This window comes from Ruditapes philippinarum, unplaced genomic scaffold (assembly GCF_026571515.1).
Source record: "Ruditapes philippinarum isolate M1 unplaced genomic scaffold, ASM2657151v2 ctg1911_1_1_1_1, whole genome shotgun sequence".
NCBI classification, from domain to species: Eukaryota; Metazoa; Mollusca; class Bivalvia; order Venerida; family Veneridae; genus Ruditapes; species Ruditapes philippinarum.
The window spans coordinates 239,086-260,230 of NW_026851516.1; the positions used below are offsets into that span (position 1 = coordinate 239,086).

Here is a 21,145-nt window from a genome sequence, read left to right on the forward strand (position 1 = left end):
TAGCTTTTAATGGAATACATAACTGGTAGCTATAATGGAATACATAAACCGGTAGCTATAACGGAATACATAACTGGTAGCTTTAATGGAATACATAACTGGTAGCTATAATGGAATACATAACCGGTAGCTATAACGGAATACATAACTGGTAGCTTTAATGGAATACATAACTGGTAGCTATAATGAAATACATAACCGGTAGCTATAACGGAATACATAACCGGTAGCTATAATGGAATACATAACTGGTAGCTATAATGAAATACATAACCGGTAGCTATAATGAAATACATAACCGGTTGCTATAATGGAATACATAACTGGTGGCTATAATGAAATACATAACCGGTAGCTATAATGATGAAAGAAAACTAACAGGTTTTTCACAGGAAGCTATAATGGAATACATAACTGGTAGCTTTAATGAAATACATAACTGGTAGCTATAATGGAATACATAACCGGTAGCTATAATGGAATACATAACCGGTAGCTATAACGATGAAAGAAAACTAACAGGTTTTTCACAGGAAGCTATAATGGAATACATAACTGGTAGCTTTAATGAAATACATAACTGGTAGCTATAATGGAATACATAATTGGTAGCTATAATGAAATACATAACCGGTAGCTATAATGGAATACATAACTGGTAGCTATAATGGAATACATAACTGGTAGCTAGTTGCCTTTTCCGCTAAGGGGTTTGGTGACGGGAAACAGCCCCCCCCCCCCCTCATCGCCAAAAAGATCTTGGACATGTTAGAGGCTAAAATTGGCCTCAGTTCGATCAGAAGGTAACCTGTCATCAACGCTGAAAAGCCTTTGACTCTGTCCCAATCCATTGAAATGTTGCAGCACTTTGAAATCTGTTTGGATGAAAAAAAATCAACACAAAATAGTGACATCTTTCTATATGAACATATTGAAATGGAAATCAATTACTGAACTTACACAAACTATATCTTTTTTAAAATGACAAGTGGAAATGCATTTCATACAATGCTTAAATCCTATTTTCAAAATGAATAACTTATAAAATCCACATATCTTTAAAGAATGGACAAATAAGAAAAATGTGCCACTACTGACGAATTCTTGATAGTTTCTATACTTATTATGTAATGTTTATAAAATCCTGTGACATGGTTGGGATATGTGTCTTATATTTACAATGATCATTCATAAGGCGGTCCTTTAATTTTCGGATGGAGTATGGGTCACTTGATTCTAGGTCAATGTCTCACATTTATGATTTATATATAGTTGATTAAGTTTTATTGGGCATTATCAATGTTTAGACATTTGTGTTTAAAACCACTTTCTTGTTTCATGATAGAATTCCCTTTACTTACAAAGATTTTCAAATTCAAAATATTTCAATTCTAGACCTTTGTATTATACTAATGTACTTTTCTTTCTTGGTATCAGATGAACTAATTCTTGATACAGGCGATTTCCTTTGGGGTTTTGTTTTAATCCTTTTATTTGTCAAATGTGACAGGTGGTTTACAGTTTTATGCCAGGACTACAAAGAGTTTTTTTTGTGTGCAGTAAAATTGTCTGTCAATGTAGTTGTACATGTAATATATTGCTTCATAGTGTAAATATCTCTTTTTCGTTCTTTTTTATACCCCAAAAAACGAAGTTTGGGGGGGTATATAGGAATTACCCGGTGGTTGGTCGGTTGGTCGGTCCAGCGGTCTGTTGCATTTTCCTTGTCCGGAGCATAACTTGAAGACTAATGGTTGGAATTCAATATAACTTCATACAATGGTCAAGCACATTGAGAGGAAGTGTAGTGCACAAGAACCATAACTCTATCTTGACTAATTACAGAGTTATTGCCCATTGTTACTTTTCCTGGTCCGGAGCATAACTTGAAAACTACTGACTGAAACTCGAAACAACTTCATACAATTGTCAAGCACAATAAGGGGAAGTGCAGTGCACAAGAACCATAACTCTATCTAAAGTAATTACAAAGTTATTGCCCTGTGTTCTTTTTCCCATTGCTTTCTTTTGTCTGGACTTGAAGACTAATTGTTGGAATTCAATATAAATTCATACAATGGTCAAGCACATTGAGAGGAAGTGCAGTGCATGAGAACCATAACTCCATCTTGACTAATGACAGAGTTATATCCCTTTGTTACTTTTCCTTGTCCGGAGCATAACTTGAAAACTACTGGCACATTCAGAGGAAATGCAGTGCATAATAATTATAACTCCATTTTGGCAAATTACAGAGTTATTGGCCCGTTGATACTTTTCCTTGTCCGGAGCATAACTTAAAACAAACTGGTTGGAATTTAAAACAACTTCATACAATGGTCAATCACAATAAGAGAAAGTGCAGTGCACAAGAACCATAACTCCATTTTGACTAATTACAGAGTTACTGCTCTTTGTTACTTTTCCTTGTCCGTAGCATAACTTGAAAACTACTGGTTGCAATTTAAAACAACTTCATACAATGGTCGAGCACAAGAACTATATCTCTGTCCAGAGTAATTATAGAGTTATTGCCCTTTGTTACTTTACCATTGCTTTTTTCTTGTCTAGAGCATAACTTGAAAACTACTAGTTGGAATTCAAAACTATTTCATAAATGGTCAAGTGTATTGAGAGGAAGTGCAGTGCACAGAAACCATAACTCTTTTTTGACTAATTTAAAAGTTTTTGCCCTTTGTTACTTTTTATTGTTCAGTGCATAACTTGAAAATTGATGGTTGGAATTCAGTGAAACTTTATACAATGGTCAAGGGCAGTGAGTTGAAGTGCAGTGCACAAGAACAATAACACTATTTGGACTAATTACAATTATTGCCTTTGTTACTTTTTTGTCCAGTGCATAACTTGAAAATAGCAGTTGGAAATAAAAACAACTTCATACAATGGTCAAGCGCAATGAGAGGAAGTGCAGTGTACAATAACAATAACTCAATCTTCAGTATATAGTTATTGCCCATTGTTCCTTTTCCTCGTCTTTCTGGACTTATTACAGAGTTATCCAATAATACTTCATCAATGGCCACCCACATTGAAAGGAAATGCAACATACAAGAACCACAATTATATTTAATTGCCCACAACCATAACTCTATTTCAATTCTTTACAAGTTATTCTGTTACTAGTAACGTCCTCATTTCCGAAGCAGTCTGGCGAGGGGTATTAATGACATTTAGTGATAGTTCTAGTTTCTTCTAGCAAAACAAGTATGAATGTCATACTGTTTGTCATTAACTGAATACCTCTTTGCTCCTGTTAAAATTTTGCAAATTAGTAGAGTTAAGTTGATAATTTGTATGTAAATCAAATGCTTCCTTGCTTACATTTTGCTATTTTATTGATATTTAATTTCACATTCATTTCATTATTTTTTAAATAGAAAGCATTAAAGGAGCATTTATATAAATGTTATTAAGCCCATGTTTGTCTTTTGTAAAGAAGAAAAATAATAAAATTCGTTTTTATGGCATAATGGGCCTTTAAGTTTTATTTAATTAAAAAGGAGGTAAACATATAAAATTACGCAACTAAGTCATAAAAATGAAGCAATCCCAATATGTATACAATTCTACATTTATTTCACTCATAAACATAATCTCATTTACAAGTTCAAACAATTTAAAAGTATATATATAAATTTTGTATTAAATCACAATGCAAGAATACAATGTATATGATAAATCAAATAAATTTTTCACAAAATAATTCATGTATATTAACAAATTAAATCAAACTAGTAGTATTATTACATATTGAAAATGTATATACTTGTGTAACATTTTGAACCAAACAGACCCTCTGTCTGTGAAAAGCTATCATAATCAAGATATTTAAGTGACTGTGTTTTTCTTTTTACATTTTATGTTTGAATATTGATTTTTATAAATAAATCAGATTGTTCCTTAAATATTCTTATTGATATCATACACTTCAATTTTGTCATTTGCACGTCTGTATATATACATCTTAGTCATTTGTTGATTGCAACAGACTGACAAAATGTCCTGCTTTCTAAAATCAGCTTTTATAATCTCTCCTATCAGCTCACCATCACGTGTAAACTGTAAAACATTATTGGAGTAAAATCCAGATACCAGCACACTGCCTGCTTCAGTGAGATAACAACAGTTAGCACCCAGTAATTGTTTATCATTAAATGATGTAATAACCTGGCCATTGTTGCCCAGTACTATCAGTTTCTTATCATGGTCAGCAATATAAATCCTTGTAGCATCATTTCTGACAGCTAGACTTTCTATGATACAGTACAACTCATGTCCTGATTGATCCTTACTGAACTGTTTAAGCTTCCTACCAGACAATGTATACATATATACTGACATGTCAAAGCCTGAAATATATAAATTATTATTTGCATATGCAAGACCATGACAATCAAAGTCAGTTTTTAACTTCCCTGTTGTTTTCATTTGTCTTTCTAGAGAAATGAAATGAACTTCCCTTTTTGATGAAACAGTTACTGCTACTTGTGTGTTATTGATCATACACACTTGCGATGGTTTTCCAGGTAGGTCACAGTAGTCTGTGACAGTATAGTTATAACTGTGTAACCGTTTAAGCTTCGTGTTGTTGTAATCAGCTAGAATTATTGTACCATCTTCCATACAGCAGGCACTAATGATATAACTATTGTACATATCAGACTTAACTTTTACATTATAAGATTGATTTTCTTTAATCTGAAATAAATTGACAGTAGTTTCTGTTAGTGTGCCAATGGTTTTCTTGTGTTCTAACTGTGTAAGAATTGCTCTATCAGGTTGAAAATCTATGCATTCCACAGAACTTTGAAATTTTGCATCTTCTATATATTTGTTGGCAACATTCGCAGCATCCTCTGCCATCTTCACATAAAGAAACACTTCAGATCGAAGTATGTTTGTAGATGCTAATTTATCATTAGCTGATGCAACCATGGACTTGTTTGTTTGTAGCTGTTTGAGACTATATTCAATCTTGTCTTCAAGACTTTTGACTTTATCATCTATCTCATCTAAAGAACATTTCTCCAACTTGTTAAGATGGTCATTGATTTCTTGTCGGAATTTTCTGATATCAGCCAGTAGTTCTGCTTTCCTCTTTAGCAGCCTTTGTTTATCATTTTTAAATCTATCACATTGTTCTGCAAGAGTTTTAGCTATGGCTTTAAGTTTTATTTCAATTTGGCTGTATTCAACTTCGTAAGTATTGTTTTGGATAAATTCAGGTATGTAGAATGTATCCTTGCAAAATCTGAAAAATAAGTTCAGACAATTTATAATTATATGAGGCTATCAGATAACTGAGGACCGCCTCCGTGGTCGAGGGGTTAGAGTCGATGACTTCTAATCCAGTTACCTCTCTGGCGTGGATTCGATCCCCGGGAGATGCTTTAGTAGTTTAGCACAGAGGAAGGTAGTCTAGTACTGGTGTTACTCTCCAGGGACGATGGTTATGGAACTACCCGCCTATATGACTGAAATACTGTTGGGAAAAGGCGTAAAAAAATGAAACAATCCAACAGATAACTGAGGAGATTAAATATTTTATTCTCTGTAACATATAAGTATTTAATTAGAATATTATGTTAACACTTTTAAGAACCTATTAACATTTCATATATAAAAGAGAGTGGGGCAGACTTTTTTTATATTTCTTGCATATATAATATTATTATGTTTTATCCTGAACATTTTCATATATCAATGGTTATTAGATTAGCTTTATGTTGTCTATCATGTGAAATATATTGTCAATTCAGCTCAACTTGACAATGAAGAATTGAGCATAATGAAAAAACTAATCTGTTTTTATATTTTAAATTTTACCTGTGATCAACTGCCATACATGTAGAACAGCCAACCTTATCATGGTTCTGACAGTACATATCAATGTGTTTATGACTGTGTCTATCACATCTCTCTGCTGGTACTTTCGGCAGACCTTTGCTGGTTCCTGACTTTAGTTGAGATTTATCCAACACCTTGTGACCAACTAATATAGGTACTTCATTGTGAACTTGAACACAAGTTCTACAAAAGTAATCATTACAATCTACACAGAATTTTTCACCTTCAGTATTTTTCCCTTTATTTTTACACATTGAACATAATACATCAAATATTTCATCGGAAGGAATATCCGTATCTATTTGTTTCCTAGAAGCCATTTTGTAGTAATTGTATTCAAATGTGTTATCTGAACTGATCTATTCACCAATAAAGCTGTCCTAATTTCTTTTCAGAGTCATTTTAAAACATTATTATTAACAACACCATTTAATCACAGTTCTCAAGCTTGACTCCTGTAATGATATTTCACTTATTCCTTTCTATGTATAATTATCATCTCCAATTTTTGCCAAGTTATTTGCAAAAGATTCACCGTTCTATGGTATCCACTGAATAACGCCCCTTTTCATTTTACGGTTGTATCGTTATCTGTTAAAATGCTGATACAAAGTCTAACTTCCAAATTGATAACACTTATTTAGGTACACAGTTTTAACTGTTTACATCAGCTTGGTTAATCATTGTGATATTAATAAAGCAAAAAAACTCCCGAAAGTAAATAAACTGAACACTTTTAAGAAAATTTTCCTTCCACAAATTTAGCTTACCAAAATTCTTCCTAGGACAATACTTAATTTATAAATATGGTTCAAAACAGGACCCCTGGTAAGAATTACATGTACCTATATGTATTTATAACAGCTTAGTATATGAAATGTATACTTTTTTAAATTATTTTGAATGATAAGAAGAAAGATTTTTTGTAATATTTCAGTTGGTTAATCAAGATGTGAATTGATCTAAATTTTGGTTTTATAGACTGTGTAATGGCATGGTGTAGAAAGGATAACAAAGGGACACCGAAGGACAGGGAAATAAACGATGCCAAGTTTATATATTTTTTAAAGTCTGAATGAAGTGGTTAGATACATTAATATATTTTATTATAACACAGGGTGTTTCACAACAAAGATCTTTTATCTAGCATTTTGATTAGAATCAAATTATATATTATCTTCACTGGCTGAAGGCTGAATAAAGTGTTATATTAAATTTTTATGGTCTTTTTCATTCTTATAAGTAATGTCGGTTCTAAATGACGAATTATTATATAATATGTGGATTTTGTAAAAAAAATGAGTCAATGTATATGGTTACTTAATTGAACCACATAAATATTTGCATCCATTATGTTAAATTGTAACAAGTTGATTAGATGTTAAGCTGAATATTCTTGGCATATTAAAATTGTTTAACAGATACCATTTTATGTTTTTCTGAACAAAAATTTTGCTTTTATTAATTCTTAAAAATGCTTTGGGTATATTTTTTAGACTAACTAACTTAATTTAGGTGGACTTTTTTCCTTTCTTAGTTTATGGCCCTTTTTCCATCAATATAAGAGCCTTAGGTGGATCTTTTTCCTACTAATAATATGAATTTTTCTGCCTTATGAAAACCCTTGGGCGGATTTTTTTCCTGTTATGCAGGTTTCTACTATGCTAGCCGGAATCCGCGTAAGAGAAAAAATGCATATTACAAGCTCTAGTCTCCCTTAGGTCAGAAATACGCTTTTAAGTACACCAAGGTGGAAACCTCTTATTCATTGGAGGCTTTTTTGTACGGGTACTGTTGAAACAAACATGTATTCAGGTAAAGATATAAATTAACAAAGTTTCAAGATACTGTTGGATCATTTATTTATACAAATATACAAGTTCATATACATAGCACATGGACATACAAAATGCATTTAAATCTGTCACTTTTAGGCAAAAATGTTGAATGTACAGAATAATTTATTATTGTATATTTTGAGTGAGAAATATTCTCTGAACATTTCATTCAAATAATTAAATAATTCAGGAAACAAATCATTGAGAAAAATATACAAATAAACAAGTGTTTAGCAAACTCAAATAACAAGTGATTAGCAAACTATCAAGAATAAATGATACTCGGTATTGTAGAGGACTCTAGAAGTGAGGGTTGCAGGGGGTTAACATTACAGTTACCGTCATACAGCAATTTTACAGCTTTTATCATTAAAATTCAATGTTCAGTCATATAACATTCAAGAAATTCAAAGTTTCCGTTAGGTTTAAATTTCAAAATGCTTATCCCAGGTGAAAATGTTAAACACTAGGCCATGCCCGGACAGCTAGGGACTGAAGCCCCACCCCCACTTTCCACCACCATTTTCATGCCTTAGATGATAAATAAACATTTATTGAAATTGTTAAAACTGTCTGTACCTTTATTTTAAATGGTATATTAGGGAAGGTAACTAGAATTACCAGTTGGAACTACCCAACAGGTTGCTTCTTGTAAAATCTTAATTTCATTTATAGGTAAGGACTTTAACAAGAGCTGTCGGTAGGACAGCAACGCTCGACTATTCTTAGTGCTTGATAGTAAAAAAAATGCTTGATACAGTTACCTCCTCCTATTTACAGGTTGGGGTAATGATGGTGAACAAGTGTGCAAAGTTTCAAAGCCATATGTCAATGGACATTGAAAATATTTGAACTATTACAAAAACTTTAACATAAATTCTAAGTCGAAAAATGGGCATAGTTCTGTCAAAATGCTTGATAGAGTTACCTCCTCCTGTCTACAGGTTGGGGTCATGATGGTGAACAAGTGTGCCATATGTCAATGGACTTTGAAAATATTTGAACTATTACAAAAACTTTAACATAAATTCTAAGTCGAAAAAGGGGCATAATTCTGTCAAAATGCTTGATAGAGTTACCTCCTCCTGTCTACAGTTGTGGTCATGATGGTGAACAAGTGTGCAAAGTTTCAAAGCCATATGTCAATGGACTTTGAAAATATTTGAACTATTATAAAAACTTTAACATAAGTGGTTACGCCGACGCGGACGCTGACGCCGACGCTCGGGTGACTGCAATAGCTCTACTTATTCTTATCGAATAGTCGAGCTAAAAATAATCTAACCATCTTTTGAAATTTAACTTTTGAAAAAGAAAAAAAGAAAACATTGAAAAAGAATGTGTATTTGTTTTAAACGGTGATATTCACTATCACCATCCTCCCAGCCTAAGAATGTTTACTGCAATTTTCATACATATCTGACTCGAAAATTGATTTCATATAGTAACATGTAAAAGAATAATCCAAACAAAATATAATTTCTGATGGCTGCACTACTTACATAAAATACGATCTTCACAAAAACTAGCTCTGTTTTTTGTAAGTCACATAAAGGTCAGTTATTTCATCTCTCTGAGAATAATAATATCTGTCATATTTTGCGGTTCGGATGGAATATCCGTCCCGAGGTGACCCGCCCATGGGCGGATGACCGAGGGACGGATATTCCGATCCGAACCGCAAACATATGTCAGATATTTTTTCTTGCATATTCTACCATATTCCATTATATTTTAAATTCTTTATCTTTATTTTCAATGAAAATTTATATCATTACAACCGTAACTACTTCCTTACAACAGCGTATGAATTACAACTTCATTCATAACGGTAAAATGACGTCATCCTAAGCGTGCTATTGTACAGCACGCGACTCATCTGGAACCCCCCATGCCAGATGAAATTTCCAGCATGGGTAAAACTCACGGTAACGCCAGTCTGATATGCAAGAACTGAATTTTCTTTCTTTTAAAAATCAGATTAAAATCACCAAGATTTCATCCAAACTTTGAAATACTGCCTGTACCCCTGGTCATGCTGAATTTCTTATCTGGAATTGGCCAACCCAAGCATTGAATTTTGGATCTGTTCATAATCAATTTTGGGGATATAAAGTTGAAAATTTACAGTTAGTCAGCGAACAGTAAAGAGCCTGGTCAGATGAATGTGCAGTCTGGTCTGGTTGTATACTAGTGGTACTGCTTTATCATTTTCATTTACAGCAGAACATCGTCGGTTACCCACAGTATATATTCCGTACATACTACATTATATAATAATATTAGATAATAAGATAATGTAGTATGTACGGAATATATACCGTGGGTAACCGACGATGGCAGCAGAATACAGCGTAAAATCTTTTTTTTTTCAATCGGGCATTCACAAAACACTTATATACAGTCTGATAGATTAAACAATAATGAGTATCTGTTTAAAACCATGAATAGAAATTACAGTGCAGAATAATAAATGTACATAATTATAATATTATAACTCAATGACTAGCATTTGCTGTATAATCGAGAACAACAAAGACATTAATTAAATCTACAAGACTCGAATAGTTCACAACAACATTAAAACCACAGATTTCTTGTTGCCCTGACTATTTAAGATCAGCGTAACTATATATAGGAAGCACAAAAATAAAGTGACAAAGTCTTGAATGTGCAATTTAAAATAATAAAAATACTATTTTTTTCTGAATTGTGAAGTCATTATTTTATTGTTTTATTTGAGGTCATAAAGCATAAAATTCTAAATTCTTATTCTAAATTCTCTTTTTGGAACATATTGATCAAAAAATTATGCAAGAGACATTAAAGAATATACTCAGAATTAAATTGAAACTCTAGCTAACTTTAGCCAAATTTGAATTATTTGCATCATCTTGCACACTTAAATTGATTGTTCTGGTACAATGGAGCAAATGATCTGAAACTTTGCAAATGAGTTATTGGCCCAGACCTACATAAAATAGAACACAAGTCTAAAAAAATATTCAAGATCTGTGATGTCAAAAAAAAAATCAGTGGAATCGCTTTAAGAACATTTGTAAACTATCTCTGCCTTGTTGTGTATTAAATAATTATACAGAATGTGGATTTTTCTATGGTCAACAATTGATAGAACATATTCTATTTCTTACTGCAAATGAACCAATTAATCAAGCATACCCGTAACAATATATGTCATCAAAATACAATCTTTCTTCTGCTAAACTCTACCAAAAAGAGACCTAATGGCCTCATAAAATCTTATAAAGGCTAATAATGGGAAAATGAAAAAAAATACAAAGAATTTGGTAACACAGGCATATATTATCAATATTATTGTTCAAAATTTTCACTGTTTATACATAATACACAAGATATAAGATAATTTATTTACAGTAATACATAAAAGAAACAGTACTCCACAACAATACTGAATGGTACAAAAATGTAGCAAAACAACAACCAGGAATCTAATAATTAAAATGTCAGTTAAAAATTATATACAATACTTCAGACATATTCTAGAACCAGGCATACATTTGAGCCGTGTCAAACATAGTGTGTTTGCGACCAGCATGGATCCAGACCAGCCTACACATCCCTGCAGTTTGATCAGGATCCATGCTGTTCGCTTACAAACCCTATTACAAGTAGAGAAACTGATAGCTAACAGCATGGATCCTTATCAGACTGCGCGGCTGCACAGGCTGTTCTGGATCCATGCTGGTTGCAAACCCATTGTGTTGGTTTTGTCATGACACAGCTCATTTGTTGTTTGTGTTGTTTTGTAACTATAAATTATTACCTGCAGAAGTAAGTCACTATTTTGAGTAAGTCAAGTCATATATTTAACTAGTGTAAGCCATCCTTTTATAGTTATTGACAAATAATGAGGCAAATAGAGCATGTAAATAAAACAATTATATCAAACTTTCAGACTTTTTTGTGGTGGTTATATATTTTTTGAAGTGTTGGTCAAATAATTGCAGTGCAAAACTTTTTAAGGATAGCCAAATAATTGTTTTTCATTCAGCAATGAACCCTCAAATTTTCAAAATACATTGTATATAAATCAAAGATGTTCACAACTTTAAATAATTCTTATAAGCGGGTGTTTATCAAGAATATGACTTCCTATTAACATTATTGTAATAATACATATTAAAGGAACTCCACTAAGGACCAAAAACATAAAATTGAAATTTCTTACATGAATCAGCTTGGATATACAAAAGATAATAAAAAAAATATATTCAGAAATAAATTTCAAATCACGTCTGAGCAATTTTTAGCCTGATTTGAGTGAAAATTACAAAACTTTTCAATTTGAAAACAAAGTGAATGATCACAATATAGTGGTCTAGACCTACATCAATGAAACACTAATCTCGAAAAATTATTTCCATTTCAGTCATGTCAAAATCCTCAGTGGAATCCCTTAAACTGCAGCACTTTCGTAAAAATTTGACAAAAATAACATTTGAGCCGCGTCACAACAAAACCAACATAATGGGTTTGTGACCAGCATGGATCCAGACTGGATCCATGCTGGTCGCAAACTCATTATGTTGGTTTTGTCATGACACGGCTCATTTTTATCAATTCATTCTTATAAGCACATAATTACCTCCCTTTAACAACCAATAGAATGGCTGGCAAAAATCAATATTATGAGGGGTGTCCAAAATGTTTTAATATAAAACCTGATTAATTCATAGATTTTAACAACCCTCATGTACAGAAGACTGTGCATGCATGGATTTATCAGATCATATACATAGTTCATAAATAAAATTCAGACATTATACAATATACATATACATATAATTCATAACTATTTAATCAAAATGATTATCTTTAAAACAAAAACAAAATGGACAAAATAGTTAATAACAAGAGCTGTCCGTAAGACAGCGCGCTCGACTTTTTTAGTGCTTGCCTATAATACAAAACATTGACAGTTAAGGGCCATAATTCAAATAAAATCTTTGACAGAATTACCCTCTCCTGGACATGTTTGGGAATCATGATTGTAAACAAGTATTCCAACTTTCAAATTAATATCTCAAACAGTTCAGTCAAAAAGTGGACTGGTACTAAAAACTTAACCAAGATTCTAAGTCGATAAAAGGCCTTAATTTTTAAAACAAATCCTTGACAGAGTTACCTTCTCTTGCGTACAGATGGGGGTAATGATGTGAAATAGCATTAAAAGTTTCAAAGCAATATCTCAAAGGGTTAAGGCAATAAGTGGATTTTACCCATATTCAATGTATTTTCTAAGTCAAAAAGGGGCATAATTCTGTCAAAAAACCTTGACAGAGTTATGTCCTCTTGTCTGTTGATGAAGGTCGTGATGGTAAACAAGTATGGTCAGTTTCAAAGCAATACCTCCAATGGTTTTGAAATAAAGTGAGGTGGTACAAAAAACTTAACCAAGATTCTAAGTCGATAAAAGGCCTTAATTTTTAAAACAAATCCTTGACAGAGTTACCTTCTCTTGCGTACAGATGGGGGTAATGATGTGAAATAGCATTAAAAGTTTCAAAGCAATATCTCAAAGGGTTAAGGCAATAAGTGGATTTTACCCATATTCAATGTATTTTCTAAGTCAAAAAGGGGCATAATTCTGTCAAAAACCTTGACAGAGTTATGTCCTCTTGTCTGTTGATGAAGGTCGTGATGGTAAACAAGTATGGTCAGTTTCAAAGCAATACCTCCAATGGTTTTGAAATAAAGTGAGGTGGTACAAAAACTTAACCAAGCTCAATACACTTTCTAAGTCAAAAAAGGGCCATAATTCTGTCAAAAACCTTGACAGAGTTATGTACTCTTGTCTGTAGATGGAGGTTATGATGGTGAACAAGTATGGTAAGTTTCAAAGCCATACTTGTAATACTTCTGAAATAAAGTGGGGTGGTACGAAAAACTTAACCAAGGTGTGACGCCAACGCTAACGCCGACGCCGACGCCGGGGCGAGTAGGATAGCTCCCCTTTTCATAGAAAAGTCGAGCTAAAAACAAATGAAAAGTATGAATAATGATCTGTTAGTTATCAAATTATTAAAATAGTTAATATAACCTTATTGCACAATATTCAATGACACTGTGAAAATCATGATGTTTTAATGTACATCAAAATTAAAGAAAGAAAAAATCACACACAAAAAACTGTACAAGTCTGAAGAATGTAGACTCAAGACTAACAAATCTTAATTGTAATAGGTAAAATCACTGTCCATTGAGAAAATATAGCTTATTTTATAGACTATAATATTTTTGTTTATTACAACATCTAAGTTTATGACACAAACATAACTTGGAAACTCACCGACAGCTGAATTAAGAATAATTCCTCGGCAAAATGTTTACAGCAAATAAAATAAGGCTAAATTTCAAATTTCAACCAATTTAGAGTGACTGTGTAAATTTTCTTTATCTAGAGGGGCTCAAACCCAAATTTCTAGATAGAAGAGCGGCTCCATTTTACTACATGTTGTATTTCAGGGGCCAGTTTCTCAAAGCTCTGTTAAATTTAACCCTCTGTTAAATCAAGTAACAGACCTTTGAGCAACTGGCCCTATTCAAAATAAGGGCTGGTAAATATTTTGTATAACTGACTTTGTGTCATACCCCAGTGGGCAGTTACTTAACAGATCTTCCTGAATTTTGTACAACATGGTGCCGTTAGGAACTATGAACTTGACATAAATAATTTTCTAACTATTTGACCAGTAGTTAGATTTAAAGTGCTACTTTTGTAGTCTTTGTGAAAATATCTTTAAAAACCATATTATCCTTTTACAAAACTGTTATAAAATGAGAATCACAAGTTTAATTTATAACACTTATAAATCTATTCAAATAAAGTTTTAATTCATTTGAAACTTACACACAATAAAGCATAAATACTAAAATATTTTCAAATTAGAAAATTTTGGTCAATAAAAAAAATATCAATGATAAAAAACATACATTACATAACTAGTTATTAATGATAGTGAAATTATTTACAGACTTCACATTATCCACAAACGACATATTTACGATATAAAAGGTGTCAGTTATTCACTTAATAAGTGGACTGGTTCACTTACTGCAAGTTGACTGGTTCACTTACTGCAGTCAAATGTATATTCAATCAGCCCTATAAATTTCAACATTATAACTTACTGATTCACTTTACTCACTAAACTTCCACGTACAAAACAGAACCTCATCACATAACTCCAAATCACATCAGTCCTTCTAGAACTTCAGTATTAAAAACTGCATTAATACTAAAATTGTTTTCACCCAACACAAAAAGGGCTCTAATTTACACTTTCAGCCCATTTTCTTCAATCACGATTTTAAACAATTTGGTACAATTTTGTATTGCACTGAAATCACTGTTTTTCTTTAAATTTCATTTTTCTATTACTTCCCCGATATATTCCCCGATATACAATATAATTATAATCATAATGTATCATTCACTTGAATGTTGCCTTTGATGTAAAAGCATTATTTTTATGTGTAAAATTTATTGGCCACTCATTCCAGGCTGAAATGAGTTAGTATCAGTTCCTTGCTGACCCATGGGGATACCCATATTTGATCCTGGCTGACTTATATTTGATCCTGGCTGACTCATATTTGGTCCTTGCTGACCTAAGTTTCCTGATTGCTGACCCATATTGCCTCCCTGTGCTCCATATTGAGGCTGAAACGGCATCGGATAATATGGCATGGGTGCCATCATAGGTGCATATGGGTAAGGTGCAAAAGGTGCATAGGGGAACATACTTGGCTGCATCATTCCACCCATGGGGTACATTGACCCTCCAGGGAAGCCCCCTTGCTGGGACATATTCATATTCTGTTGATTACCAAAGCTATTACTTCTATTAAACTGACCACTTCCGCCAAAATTTGGGAAGAAGTTTGGATTTTGCTGTTGTTGGGAGAACATGTCGAAATTCATATTGCCTTGCTGGTAATTGGGCACACCCATTGCACCAGACTGTGAACCAATTGCCCCAGACTGGTTTCCCAGTCCAGTATTTTGAGAAATTCCACTTGCAGACTGGTTCATCATTTGAGAACTGTCCACAGATGACTGGCTGTTTTGATCAGAGCCGGCGTCAAGCTGTGACAGGAAATTGTCGTCTGCATCAGTAAGTTCTGACAGGAAGCTTGAATTATTATGGATTCCACTCATTGTAAAATCAGCCATATTATCGCTGTTTTGCTGCGGCCCAGTACTTCCAAATCCAGAATTCTGACTTCCAAAACTGCTAGACGGGTTCTGGAAAGTGGAGGCCTGGTTACTAAATCCAGCTGTGTTACTTCTGTTATTGTTTGGCATATTCATAAAACCACTACTGGAGTCTCCAAACAGGTTTGTGCTTTCCTGATTATTCATATAACTTTGTCCTTGAGGTGGTACTTGATTCTGAGTTGCAGACTTCATTTCATTAGGACTGGTCATGTTGGGCAGACCAGGGTTGAAGATTCCACTGTTAGATCTAGATGTAGTCTTTTTGGTTGGTTGGACAGGATGTTGAAATCCCACATTCTGCTGACCACCAGACTGTACCTGTTGATTTCCAAACTGATTCTGCATTAAACCAGTCTGTACCTGCTGATTTCCAAATTGACTCTGTACCATTCCAGACTGTGCCTGTTGACTTCCAAACTGGTTCTGAATACCTCCAGACTGGTTCTGGTGACTACTGAACTGGTTTTGTAAATTTGCAGGCTGGTTTTGTTGACTACCAAATTGTGATGGCAGACTACCAGTCTGGTTTTGAAGGTTCTGCAAACTATTGGTCAGATTCTGTGAAAAGCTAGACTGATTTTGTTGGCTGACAGATGCATTCTGGTTATTATTGCTTGAAAATGGCATTGATTGGCTCCCAAGTGGTCGTAACCAGTTAGGTTGGGCTTGACTTTGGTTTGAAGTTGGCATCATCTGAGACAAATCATTCGATGAGTTTTGATTACTAGTGAGTTTCATCTCATGTAAGTCTATTTCCGAAGGTCTAGTAGATAAATGATCCGGCTGCGGCATTATGGGTGGTGTATTTGCACTGTTTATTATATCTGATATAGGCGACTGAGATCCAGACTGGTTAGAGTCTGACGGACTACCGGACAATGAAAACTTGGGTTTACCTTTCTTTTTACCCATAATTCCATCTAATCCTTGACTAAGAGAATTATCCTGCTTCACAGACTTACTTGAAGATTTGTTTTTAAGACTAGACACATTTTGTTCAGATTTCTTTTTCTCACTGTTCTGAACACCACTTAACTGTTGTGGTAATTTCAAAGCCTTCATGTCTATGGGAGGTAAATTCCAAGAGAACTCTTTGCCGGCCATTTGCGCACTGTTACCGGCCATTTGCGCACTGTTCTTCTGCATATCATTGTCACTCTCAACTTCCATTTTACTTTCATCAATTTGATCTTTGTTTACTTCTGGCTGACCAGATGCACTCGCTATAGTTGCCGATGCCCTGCCCGCGGCAAATGAATTTCCTATTTTTGGAACAATGATATTTTTTATCTCCTGTTTTGCTGGTAGCTGTTTCAAAGTGATTTTCTTGGGAGCAGTATTGTCAGAATCTGCTGTGGGACTATTTGGCGCTACCTTTTTGCCCTCTGTAAGGTTTTTCAGTGCGGCAAGGGAGCTAACTTTCATACTAGTGCTGTTACTGGTCGTAGTGTTAGGTGTGACGATTTTAATTTTAGAAGTTGAAGGTAATGTGGCGCCAACTTTCTGGGACTGTGCAGCAATCACTGCCATCTGACCAGTTGTGGTGGAAATACTAGATACTTTAGAGCCAATGGTGACAGGTATAATGGTTCTGACCTGCCCTGGACCTTGCCGGATAATGGTCATGGGCTCTGTAATAGAAATCAGATTAATTTATTTCTCAACTGATCTAGAAAGATTGGACTGTAAACTTCAAAATAAAATTTATGCATCATTTCTAATTAACTAACTTTCCAAATTGCTTACAATTAAGTAAAAAATATATAAGTTGGCATTTTTTCACCAATAAAGTTCAAGTTACAAAAAGGTATATCAATAATTCTAATACTGCATGTTTGTAACTTTTGTGTATTCATTGTTTACAAAATCTTTATAATAATGTCATTCAGCAGTCTGCAAATTTATAAATCAATTTTCATTTCATAAATAAGAAAGTTAATTGGACAGTATTACAAACTTATAATTTGGGCTTTTTTGACAAGTTATATGATCATGTACAAACTGGAAGTGTGCTATACAACCAGTTATATTTGGCCGTACTACTTTAGAGTTAGCTTACAAAGATTTATACTGGACCATTTAGCTTTGGTGTCCACTTACAACCATTTATACTAGACCATACAACTTTAATAACAACCAGTTATATTTGGCCATATAACTTAAGTGAAAGCTTACAACCATTTATACTTGGCCACATAACTTTAGTGTAAGCTTACATTCATTTAACCTGGGCCATATAACTTAAGTGTAAGTTTACATCCAAATATACTGGGCCATATAACTTAAGTGTAAGCTTACATCCATTTATACTGGGCCATATAACTTTAGTGTAAGTTTACAACCATTTATACTGGGTCATTTAACTTAAGTGAAAGCTTACAACCATTTATACTGGCCATATAACTTAAGTGTAAGCTTACAACCATTTAACCTGGGCCATATAACATAAGTGTAAGTTTACATCCATTTATAATGGGCCATATAACATAAGTGTAAGTTTACATCCATTTATAATGGGCCATATAACTTTAGTGTAAACTTGCAACCATTTAGACCTAGCCATTGAATATGTAAACTATTTTAATGATTAGAAATTGAATTAGAAACTCACTGGTAGTTGTAATTGGACTCGGCTTTGGTCTTATGACTGTTACCCCAGCAGGTAATCTTGACGTTGCCACACCTGCAGTAACAGTGGTGGTGGTAGATGGACGTACAATTGTTACACCACCAGTCGTCAAGTTGCTTCCTGTGTTAGCTAGAGTGTCTAATGGAGAGGTGGAGTCAGGCTGTGGTTTAGATCGCACAGCAAAGATTTTACCGTCTGGAGTTCTAATGTATACACCCTTCGGTGTACGTATAACAAGAACTTGTTGCCCTGCTGGTATCTTCTTTGGTTCAGTGGTCCCTGCTTCGGTACTGGTGTTAGTTCCAGGTAGTACAATTTCTGTGAAAAGATAAAATAAATGAATTGAATAACATTTAAGATATGTAAAAGACATTTGTTTGTTCCAAGTAGTACAATTTCTAGAACAAGAGCGATCAGTAATCACATGTGTCGCCTCATGATGGCCAATTTCATGTTGGGACAAATTTTGTGACAGACGGACAGACAGACGGACAGTGCACAACTAGACTTGGTACTGATTATTCCTGTAAAGTTTGGATAAAATTGCACCAGTAGTTTATGAGGAGAAGTCCGGACAAGCTTTTGCGTATCTGGCAACACACAGAAAAAAACACCTTTTTATCAAAGGGCCATAACTCGACAAAAATCATTCAACCGGAAAACCCGTGCAATATGCGCAAGGACTTGAGCTACAGATCAATCCTGTAAAGTTTCATTGAAATTGCATTAGTGGTATAAGAGAAGTAGTCCGGACAAACTTTAAAAACAAAAAAATTATTAAAGGGCCATAACTCAAACAAAAAATCATTGAACCGGAAAAATGCTGACAATATGCACAACTAAACTTGGTACTGATCATTCCTGTAAAGTTTGGATGAAATTGCACCAGTAGTTTATGAGGAGTAGTCCAGACAAGCTTTTGTGTATCTGGCAACACACAGAAAAAGAAACCTTTTATCAAAGGGCCATAACTCGGCCAAAAATCATTCAACCGGAAAACCCGTGCAATATGCGCAAGGACTTGAGCTACAGATCAAATCCTGTAAAGTTTCATTGAAATTGCATTAGTGTATAAGAGAAGTAGTCCGGACAAACTTTAAAATTAAAAATTATTAAAGGGCCATAACTCTGACAAAAATCATTGAACCGGAAAATGCTGACAATATGCACAACTAGACTTGGTACTGATCATTCCTGTAAAGTTTGGATGAAATTGCACCAGTAGTTTATGAGGTGTAGTCTGGACGGACGGACAGACAGACGGACAGACAGACAACGGAGAAGTGATCCCTATATGTCGCCACTACTCCGTAGAGGCGACACAAAAATTAGAAATAAATGAACTGAATAACATTTAACATTTATATGTACAAACTTTTACACAGAACTGGAAAATATTTATAAGAAAAAACAGTCAAATGTTTAAACATGTTTAACTTGTATCTGAAAGACGACCAAAATTACAATGAAATTTCAAAGTACCTTTACACGGAAGATTAATAGACTAAATTTAGTTTATACTAATTACTTAAGTTCGATAAGGTTAGAAGATAATTATAATCTAATTGAAACACTCTCGAATCCATTCATGGAACCAACCAGTACTAAGCAGCGAGTGTACAATTTCTTGCTCAAGGAAACAACAGCTTGCCCCTGATGATGTTTGAACTCAAAGGCCAGCAATCCATAGATTACTAGTCTGAAGCGTTAACCAAGCGGACAAATAGACAGACAGAACAACACTTTGCCGAAAATTTACTGACAGTTGCAGATGGGATATTAATTTTCCTTAGGCATCAATACAAAGTTAAAAATATTTATCTTTAAATATTGTCACAGCTCTTACCGGTGGTAGTAAGGACTTGATGTACTGAAACACCAGGTTTCAGAATTTGAGGAGCAGCTACAATCTTTGGTCTCATAGGTACTGGTGTAGACACCATGGGTTTCACACTCGCTATAGGTCTCTGAATAGCACCACCTCTTCCCCTATGAAATAATCACAAGGTTACTTAAGCACACAAAGTTCCACATGTACAGAATAAAATAGCATTATCTTTAGCAATTACATGTATTATTTTTCTTAGTAAAAAATACAAGATTTTGTTAAGGATAATGTTAATAAATCACTTATTAGTATGATAGTTGTGAAAATTGACAGTTGGCAGCTGCTCTCGAATACAATCATGTACTCTGAATTCTTTTGTTATTATCAAAATCATAACAAAAGTTCTTGCAAATCTATATCAAACTTTGAGTTTTAGAAACTATAAAGAGCTAACTCTTTTTCTTAAAGCATAACACTTATTTTCTTTTCTTCATTTTCTTTTTTATTTTTAAATCATAACTATACATGTACCTTATTGTGCCCTGATATGGAGTTACCCCCCTTGGATAATATGCAGCGTAGGAGGGTCTACTATAAGAGACATTTAATCTCTTCTCCATAACATAGCTTTGTTTAGCAAGTCTTTTCTCCTTCATCGTCAACTTTAACTCCTTACGATCAATCAGTAATGATTCATGGGTAAACGGTTTCTGTAAATA

At 33.8% G+C, this 21,145-nt stretch overlaps 2 protein-coding genes across 3 annotated transcripts in view; both read right to left on the bottom strand.

Moving 5' to 3' along the window:
- Window positions 1-3,560: 3,560 nt before the first annotated feature.
- LOC132743214 (uncharacterized) lies at window positions 3,561-7,203 on the bottom strand. The gene is made up of 2 exons (XM_060732086.1): window positions 5,848-7,203; window positions 3,561-5,272 (listed from the first exon to the last, which is right to left on the bottom strand). Exons 1-2 carry the CDS (start codon window positions 6,186-6,188, stop codon window positions 3,922-3,924), a joined length of 1,692 nt encoding a protein of 563 aa, XP_060588069.1. The 5' UTR covers window positions 6,189-7,203; the 3' UTR covers window positions 3,561-3,921.
- Window positions 7,204-14,055: 6,852 nt separating this feature from the next.
- LOC132751655 (uncharacterized) overlaps window positions 14,056-21,145 on the bottom strand; it is a 32,832-nt gene continuing 25,742 nt past the window's right edge. For both annotated transcript variants that reach the window (XM_060742207.1, XM_060742924.1), the window contains exons 21-24: window positions 20,958-21,136; window positions 20,445-20,587; window positions 18,581-18,916; window positions 14,056-17,600 (exon numbers count right to left, since the gene is read on the bottom strand). In XM_060742207.1, coding sequence (XP_060598190.1) covers window positions 15,232-17,600; window positions 18,581-18,916; window positions 20,445-20,587; window positions 20,958-21,136 — 3,027 coding nt within the window. In that variant the 3' untranslated portion in view covers window positions 14,056-15,231. The remainder of the gene's footprint in view (window positions 17,601-18,580; window positions 18,917-20,444; window positions 20,588-20,957; window positions 21,137-21,145) is intronic.

Bases quoted from the DNA above. Each gene is read 5' to 3' on its own strand.
- LOC132743214 (XM_060732086.1), bottom strand. From the start codon at position 6,188: ATGGCTTCTAGGAAACAAATAGATACGGATATTCCTTCCGATGAAATA. The intron at 5,273-5,847 runs GTAAAATTTAAA...CTTATTTTTCAG, and splicing joins TGTATGGCAGTTGATCACAG to ATTTTGCAAGGATACATTCT.